Source organism: Pristiophorus japonicus, chromosome 12, assembly GCF_044704955.1.
Source record: "Pristiophorus japonicus isolate sPriJap1 chromosome 12, sPriJap1.hap1, whole genome shotgun sequence".
Lineage (NCBI taxonomy): Eukaryota > Metazoa > Chordata > Chondrichthyes > Pristiophoridae > Pristiophorus > Pristiophorus japonicus.
The window spans coordinates 134,029,539-134,039,234 of record NC_091988.1 but is presented as its reverse complement, the minus strand read 5'-3'; the positions used below and the strand labels follow the sequence as shown (position 1 = coordinate 134,039,234).

At 46.5% G+C, this 9,696-nt stretch overlaps 1 protein-coding gene across 1 annotated transcript in view; it reads right to left on the bottom strand.

Annotated features, from left to right (window-relative positions):
• Positions 1-7,999: 7,999 nt before the first annotated feature.
• Positions 8,000-9,696, bottom strand: part of LOC139276873 (tumor necrosis factor receptor superfamily member 5-like) — a 28,934-nt gene continuing 27,237 nt past the window's right edge. The window contains exon 9 of the mRNA XM_070894869.1: positions 8,000-8,858. Coding sequence (XP_070750970.1) covers positions 8,736-8,858 — 123 coding nt within the window. The 3' untranslated portion in view covers positions 8,000-8,735. The remainder of the gene's footprint in view (positions 8,859-9,696) is intronic.

The window sequence follows — 9,696 nt, the reverse complement described above, 5'->3', positions numbered from 1 at the left end:
AACCTAGGATGCAGGCCATCAGGTCCATGGGACTTGTCAGCCCTTAGTCCTATTAGTTTGCCTAGTACTTTTTCTCTAGTGATAATGATTGTTTTAATTTCCTCCCTCCCTTTTTCTACCTGATTTTCTACTATTATTGGGATGCTTTAAATGTCTTCTACCGTAAAGACAGGTACAAAATATTTGTTCAAATTCTCTGCCATTTCCCTGTTCCCCGTTATTAATTCCCCAGTCTCTAAGGGACCAACATTTACTTTAGCTACTCTCTTCCTTTTTATATACTTGTAGAAGCTCTTACTGCCGGTTTCTATATTTCTTGCTAGTTTACTTTCATAATCTATTTTCTCCCCCTTTATTATTTTTTGGGTCATCCTTTGTTGGTTTCTAAAATGTTCTCAATTTTCTAGACTACCACTAATCTTCGCAACATTGTATGCCTTTTCTTTCAATTTGATCCATCCTTAACTTCCTTAGTTAGCCATGGATGGCTCATCCTTCTCTTAGAGTCTTTCTCAATGGAATAGATCTTTGTTGAGATTTATGAAATATCTCCTTAAATGTCTGTTACTGCTTAACTGCCATCTAAACTTTTAGTTTCCAGTCCACTTTGTAATTGCCTTTATTTAGCTTTAAGACTAGTTTCAGACCCAAGTTTCTCACCCTCAAACTGAATGTGAAATTCTATCATGTTATGATCACTCTTCCCTAGAGGATCCTTTACTATGAGATTATCAATTAATCCTGTCTCATTACACATTACCAGATCTAAAATGGCCTGCTCCCTGGTTGGTTCCACAATGTATTGTTCTAAGAAACTGTCCCGAATACACTTTATGAACTCGTCCTCAAGGCTACCTTTACCAATTTAGTTTGTCCAATCAATATGAAGATTAAAGTCTTCCATGAATATTGCGGTGCCTCTCTTACAAGACCCCATTATTTATTTGTTTCTACTCTGTCCAAGAGTGTTGCTAGTGTTAGGGGAACTATAGATTACTCCCGCTAGCGACTTCTTATCCTTGCTATTTCTTATCTCTATCCAAACTGATTCTACAACTTGATCTTCTGTGCTAAAATAATTTCTCACTAATGTACTGATCTCATCCTTTATCAACAGAGCTCCTCCGCCTCCTTTTCCTTTCTGCCTATCCTTCTGAAATATCAAGTAACCCTGAATATTCAGTTCCCAGCCTTGGTCACCTTGTAACCACATCTCTGTAATGGCTATCAGACCATACCCATTTATTTCTATTTGTGCCATAAATTAATCTATCTTGTTACGAATGCTGCGTGTATTCAGATAAAGATCCTTTCATTTTGTCTTTTTACCATGATCATTTTTCCCTACTCTGACCCTATTTGCTGGTGCACCCTTATGTTTGTACACTCTGTCCCTTCCTGACATGCCCTGGTTATCATTACCCATATCGCTACCCTGCACTATTGTCTTGTCCTTTCTCTTTAACTTTCTAAATTTCCCCTCAACTGGCCCCGCTCACCCATTTTTTAGTTTAAGGCCCTATCTACAGCCCTAATTATTTGATTCGCCAGGACGCTGGTCCCAAAACTGCTGAGTGCTTCCAGCATTTACTGCTTATTAAGATTTCCAGCATCCGCAGTCTTTTGCTTGTGTCACTTTTGTATGTACAGGAAACTCTCGTTTATCCGGATTGCTCGGGGATTCGGCAATTCCGGGTAAACAAATTAGGGCGAGTTTACATTTTAAAGTTAATGTTGTATATATATTTAACAACTCATTGGAAATCAAAATTCCCACGTGTATGTTAGTGATCGCCTACTTAATAGTCGCTGCATCTGAAGTAACTAATTGCAAGAAGAGTTCTGATGGTTTCAATGTGAGAACGTGCAAGGCAAACGGATCATGCGTGACAATTGTTTCTGCAGAAGAAAAGGGATTGAGTTGCCAGCATGCATGTACTTCCCCCGGACTGTAATCGCAGAGGGACGAATGCTGCACTGGGAGTGGCTGCAGGTGGCCTCGAGGAGGAGATTGTCTAGCTCCGGGGTTCCGGAGCGTGCTCTCCGGGCTGCATTCTGTGCCTGGAACCCGGTGCCGGCACTGCCCACGTTCCCAACATCAGCGGCAGCCGCGAGAGACAGCGGCTGCAGCAGCGCGCACACACACACACACACCAGCAAAGCAAGGGCAAAGGAGGCTGAACTTGTGTATTCAGTTTTTAGATTTTTAGGTAGATTTTTTGAGTCCTTGCTCATGGTGAGTGTCACGTTGTGCAATTGTTAGCGATTTTGCATCAGAAGGATCTGGATATGATCTATGTCGAAGTGTTACGTGCAGGGCCGCCAGCCGGTGAGAAGTGGTGACACAATATTTTCAGTTCCGTTATGGCGGATTTTCCGTTAAATCCGTATCCGAATAAACGAGAGTTTCCTGTATTTGTTTTAAGATTCTCCTCGGAATGTGTTGCTACTTGCACATCATGTGCTGGTACCCACTCCAGAAACTTGAGCATAAAATCCAGGCGGAGGTGCTGTCTTTTGCTGGGACACTTAAAGACCCAGCTAAGAGAACCCTATACAGTCAGCGCCTCACAGCTAACCTGGCGTGCCTTGATGACCCCGAAACGCAGAATGCCCACAGCGTCTGCCCTTCCGGCCTCCATTAACAATATTGCGTTGCAAAGAGACGCTCGGTCACTCAACCAGGAAACACCAGGGCTGGTTTGATGAGAATGATCAGGAGATCCAATATCTAATAGATCGCAAGCGCAGGGCATTTCTGAGCCTTAAACAACAACCCAACTTCGGAGTAGCAAAGCAGCATTACAGACGGCTTAAGGCTAAGGTCCAGCAAAAAACCTGGGACCTAAAGAACAGGTGGTGGATGGAGAAAGCACAGGAGATACAGCAGCTGGCTGACAGCCATGATGTGCGAGGATTCTTCATTGCAGTCAAGGCCACCTACGGTCCAAATACCCCACTGCTGGCCAAGAACGGGGAAACACTCATCAAGGACAGCAAGGCAGTGAGGGCCCACTGGAAGGAGCACTTCGAAGATCTCCTCAATCGAGACTCTGCCTTTGATTCGAGTGTTCTCGACTCCATCCCGCAGCATGCTACCCGCCACCACCTCAGTAAAACCCCATAAGACAGCTTAAGAACAACAAGGCTACGGGAGCGGATGGATTCCCCACTGAGGCACTGAAGTATGGCGGAGAGGCGCTGTTGGCACGTATACATGACCTCATCTCTCTCATCTGAAGGGAGGAGAGCATGCCGGGAGATCTCACAGATGCAGTGATCGTGACCATCTTTAAAAAAGGGAGACAAGTCCGACTGTAGCAACTACAGAGGAATCTCCCTGTTATCAGCCACTGGGAAAGTCGTCGCTAGAGTCCTCTCAACCGTCTTCTCCGTGTGGCTGAGGAGCTCCTCCCGGAGGCACAATGCAGATTTCGTCCCCTACGGGGCACAACGGACATGATTTTTGCAGCATGACAGCTGCAGGAAAAATGCAGGGAACAGCACCAGCCCTTATACATGGTCTTCTTCGATCTTACAAAGGCCTTTGACACTGTAAACCGCAAGGGTCTATGGAGCATCCTCCTCCCTTTCAGATGCCCCCAAAAGTTCGTCACCATCCTCCGCCTGCTCCAGGATGACATGCAGACCATGATTCTTACCAACGGATCCATTACAGACCCAATCCACGTGCGGACCGGGGTCAAACAGGGCTGCATCATTGCTCCAACCCTCTTTTCAATCTTCCTCGCTGCCGTGCTCCACCTCACAGTCAACAAGCTCCCCGCTGGAGTGAAACTATACGACAGAACCAGTGGGAGACTGTTCAACCTTGGTCGTCCCAGGCCACCCCAACCTCTGTCGTCGAGCTACAGTACACGGACGACGCCTGCGTCTGCGCACATACAGAGGCTGAACTCCAGGACATAGTCGACATATTTACTGAGACATACAAAAGCTAAACATCTGTAAGACAAAGGTCCTCCACCAGCCTGTCCTCACCGCATAGCACTGCCTCCCAGTCATCAAGATCCATGGCGTGGCCCTGGACAACGTGGACCATTTCCCATACCTCGAGAGCCTCTTATCAACAAGAGCAGATATTGACAATGACATTCAACAGTCATTGTGCTAGTGTGCTAGTGCAGCCTTCGGCCGCCTGAGGAAAAGAGTGTTTGAAGACCAGGCCCTCAAATCTGCCACCAAGCTCATGGTCTACAGGGCTGTAGTAATACCTGCCCTCCTGTATGGCTCAGAGACATGGACCATGTACAATAGACAGCTCAAGTCGCTGGAGAAATACCACCAACAATGTCTCCGCAGATTCTCCAAATTCCCTGGGAGGACAGACGCACCAACATTAGCATACTCGACCAGGCCAACATCCCCAGCATTGAAGCACTGACCATACTTGATCAGCTCTGCTGGGCAGGCCACGTTGTTCGCATGCCAGACACGAGACTCCCAAAGTAAGCGCTCTATTCGGAACTCCGTCACGACAAACGAGCCAAAGGTGGGCAGCGGAAACGCTACATGGACACCCTCAAAGCCTCCCTGATAAAGTGCAACATCCCCACTGACACCTGGGAGTCCCTACCAAAGGCTGCCCTAAGTGGAGGAAGTGCATCCGGGGAGCGCTGAGCACCTCGAATCTCATCGGCGAGATTATGCAGAAATCAAGCACAGGCAGCAGAAAGAGTGTTCGACAAACCAGACCCACCCACCCCTTCCCTCAATGGCTATCTGTCCCACCTATGACAGGGACTGTGGTTCTCGTATTGAACTGTTCAATCACCTAAGGACTCATTTTAAGAGTGGAAGCAAGTCTTCCTTGATTCCGAGGAACTGCCTATGATGATGATGGTGATGATGTCGTTTGGATGAGACATTAAACCCGATGACTGCCATCTACTCTCAGGTGGATGTGATAGAGTCCCTGGCACTATTTTGAGATAAATCAGGGGAGTTATCCCCATTGTCCTGGACAATACTTATCCCTCAACCATAGAATCATAGAATGGTGACAGCACAGAAGGCGGCCATTCGGCCCGTCGAGCTCGTGCCGGTTCTTTGCATGAGCATCTCAGCCAGTCCCACTCCCCCGCCCTTTCCCCTTAGCCCTGCAAATGTTTTCCCTTCGGGTACTTATCCAATTCCCTTGTGAAAGCCACGATTGATTCGACCTCCACCGCCCTTTCAGCCAGTGCCTTCCAGATCATAACCACTCGCTGCGTAAAAAAGTTTTCCCTCATGTCGTCTTTGGATATTCTGCCAATCACCTTAAATCTGTGTCCTCTGGCTCTCGCCTCTTCCACCAATGGGAATAGTTTTTCTCTGTCTACCACTCATGATTTTGAACACCTCTCTCAAATCTCCTCCCAACCTTCTCTGCTCTAAGGAGAACAACCCCAGCTTCTCCAGTCTATCCATGTAACTGAAATCCCTCTACCCTGGAACCATTCTTGAAATCTTTTCCGCACCCTCTCTAAAGCCTTCACATCCTTCCTAAAGTGTGGTGCCTAGAATTGGACACAATACTCCAGTTGAGGCTGAACCAGTGTTTTATGCAGGTTCATCATAACTTCCTTGCTTTTGTACTCTATCCCTCTATTTATGAAGTCCAGGATCCCATATGGGGATTTTTAATCACATTCTCAACCTACCCTGCCTCCATCAGTGATTTGTGCACATATACCCCCAGGTCTCTCTGTTCATGAACCCACTTTAGAATTGTACCCTTTAGTTTATATTGCCTCTCCTTGTTCTTCCTACCAATTCCTACATTTGCACTTTTCTGTGATAAATTTCATCTGCCACGTGTCCGCCCATTCCACCAGCCTGTCTATGTCTTCTTGAAGTCTATCACTATCCTCCTCACTGTTCACTATACTTCTAATTTTGAAATTTTGAAATTGTACCCTGTACACCCAAGTCATTAATATATATTAAGAAAAGCATAATCCTAGTATCTACCCCTGGGGAACACCACTGTATACCTTCCTCCATTCTGAATAACAACCGTTCACCACTACATTTTGTTTCCTGTCACTTAGCCAATTTTGTATCCTTGCTGCCACTATCCCTTTTATTCCATGTGCTTCAACTTTGCTGGCAAGCCCATTACATGGGACTTTATCAAACATATTTTGGAAATCCATGTACACCATGTCAACCACATTGCCCTCATCTACACTTTCTGTTACCTCATCAAATAACTCGATCAAGTTAGTTAAACACGATTTGCCTTTAACAAATCCGTGCTGGCTTTGCTTAATTAATCATATGCAAATAGCAGACTTTTGGATTCCCTTTTATGTTAGCTGCCAATCCATTCTCATACTCTCTCATTGCCCCTCTTATTTCCTTTTACACTTCGCTCTGAACTTTCTATATTCAGCCTGGGTCTCACATGTATTCTCAACCTGACATCTTACTCTCTATCTCTTTTGTCATCCAGCGAGCTCGGCCTTTGGCTGCTCTACCTTTCTCTCTCGTGGGAATGTACCTTGACTGTACCCGAACCATCTCCTCTTTAAAGGCAGCCCATTGTTTGATTACAGTTTTGCCTGCCAACCTTTGATTCCAACCTTTGATGAAAGGCTCTGTGTAAATGCAAGCCTTTCTTTTACGGTTCGACGGATGCCTGCTGTCCTTTGGTACATGGACAAGTGTCCGTTTTTCACCCGTCAACTGAATCCAGCATCAGCGGGCTACATTCCCTCATGGAGGCCGTCGCAGCCAAGTCCAATCCTGCCCTCGCCCAGTTTCCAAGCACACAATCTATTTCTGCAGGGGAGCGATCAGGAGTGACAACCCCACCCCACCCCCTGCCGCCACCTCCTTCCCTTGTCCCAGCGTCGTTGAGATCAGCTGTTGCAACCTCTTAACACTTTTGCTGGATTGAGATTAGATAGCTCAATACAGACTAGAGATTACTACCTGGGACCTCCCTGCTTTGTGGTGTCTCAGTACTTACACCCATTGATGTATTTACCCATTGGGGGAGTTTTTAAAAATAGTACTTGTAAATTGTTTTTATATAGAAACTCACTCCACAGAGCCTCCTAGTGGCTGGAGCCTATAACTGCATCGTTATAGTTGACATAGCAAAATTGAATGGGAAATATTGACATAGGAATTTACAATGATAAAGACTGACAGAAAAGTTTAACTAAAGATCAACAGGAAATAAAGTCTGTGGACAGGAAGTGCATGGCGATATATTTTATATATATTCCCCATACTGGACACCGTCCCTGGGCCAAGATAGCAGGCACTCGCTGACCTCTGACATCAGTCTGCGACCAGCCACATGAAGGAACCACTTGCAGTGGCAAAGCTCAGTTCAGGAACTCGCTATGTGAGGAATTAAGGGCACAAATTAATGTCCTACAGCTAGGACACTGCACACCTCCCCAAACCTGCCATGGGTCACTCGCCAGTTACGACATTCACTTCATTTGGTTTTAAGATCTTGATAATCTGATGTACATTACTCTTAAAAATAAAGTCTGCCATCTCAGGTGAATGTAAAAGATCCCTTGGTATTATTCGAAGACGAGGAAGGGGAGTTCCCCCCGGAGTCCTGGCCAATATTTATCCCTCAACCAACATCACTAAAACAGGTTATCTGGTCATTATCACATTGCTATTTTGTGGGAGATTGCACTGCACAAATTGGCTGACATGTTTCCTACATTGCAATAGTGACTACACTTCAAAAGTACTTCATTAGCTCTGAAGTACTTTGGGACATCTTGAGATTGTGAAAGTGCTGGATAAATTGCAAGTCTTTTGTTCTACGGAATTGAAGCTCAGGCGGAGTGAATGCCTTCAGGAATAGAAAAAAATTGGAGAGGAAAAGAAATATGTTTCTAAAAAAGATCACTGACATAAATTTAAAAACAGGCGAAATGCGGAGACATTCCTTTGAAATGAATACAACAGTAATGGCCATTTCACAAGCTTGCACTAAAGAAAATAATCTGACTTCATTAAATGACTGTCGGTTGCACATTTTATTACTTTTTACAACACAAGATTTATAAAACATTAAACCATATCTGTACAATTATCAAAATATACATTGCCCAGCAAGAACCACTAGGGCGAGATACCAAGGGTTGATGGCACCTTTGAAATTATACACAAGGATCAGGGGCCTCAGGATGAGGAGGGGAGAAGGGGAGGGGAGGGTATATATCTGCCTGAACTCCCTCCCCATCGAATTCCCAAAGGATTTTACACAGATGAGCCCCACAGTAGAAATTGAACAGCTCATACATCCACTGATGCCTATGGAGCATTAGTCTGGCTTCAGGACTGAAACTGCGACTGGACACAGTTGGGAGAGAAGGTGCAGAATGCTCTATTGCTGCTTTGAGCAGGAAGTTGATTTCAACAACTTGGATCTGAAAAGCTTTTATCTCGACGTAAAGACAGAAATACGCATGCTGCAATTCAAGCAGCAATTTCCATGCTCGGTCACAGTGCATGCAGATTAAATCATATTTCATCACAGAATCATATACAGCACAGAAGGAAGCCATTCGGCCCATCATGCCTTGTTCCGAGCCAGTGCAGAAACTTTAACGCCGGGATTAGTGCGTTCACAGCTGGATGTCCACACACACGACAGAATGATGCCGAGCTTGGAGAACCCCCACTGAAAACACAGATATCAGCATCATCTCAAAGCCCACCGCCTCCCCCCACTGCAGCGGGTTTAATAGTCTTTACACAGGCAGAAGCTCAGTGCCATCCTCAGTGCACTTATCCTCATCTCCAGCCGTGGCGACTATCCTGCCGTTCTCAGTCCGCTCCTGGATTGGCGCGATAGCCTTGTCGCCCGACTTCAGCTAAAAACATAGATACACCGTCACCTTGGCAGTTTATCAAAAGATAAAACACAAAGCTCAATTTTCATTTTACTATTTAGCAACAATAATTGCCCCATTCGTGGCAATGTAGCAACCAGAAAGGTCCCCGATTCAAGTCCTGGTCTTGAGCCACTGACCTGCTCCCAGCCGTAGCAGCGTTAGAGACACTCGCTGGCTGCACCGTCACCAGCCCAGGGAGTGAACCACAGCCTGTGACCCCGCCCCTAATCACTGACCCCTCCCCTAATCACTGACCCCGCCCCTAATCACTGACCCCAACCCAATCATTGATACCCCTCCCTAATCTCTGACCCCACACGTAATCACTGACCCCGCCCCTAATCGCTGATCCCTGCCCCAATCACTGTGACCCCTCCCTAATCTCTGACCACACCCCTAATCACTGACCCCACCCCATCTCACTGACCCCACCCCTAATCACTGACCCCGCCCCTAATCACTGACCCCGCCCCTAATCACTCAGTGACCCCCTCCCTAATCACTGACCCCTCCCTATCTCACTGTGACCGCACGCCAATCATTGACCCCTCCCCTAATCACTGTCAGTGACCCCTCCCCAATCACTGTGAGCCCCTCCCCTAATCACTGACCCTTCCCCATCTCACTGTGACCCCTCCCCTAATCACTGACCCCTCTTCATCTCACTGTGACCCCTCCCCTAATCACTGACCCCACCCCATCTCACTGTGACCCCTCCGCTAATCACTGTGACGCCTCCCCATCTCACTTAGTGACCCCTGCCCTAATCACTGACCCCTCCCCATCTCACTGTCTGTGACCCCCTCCCCAATCACTG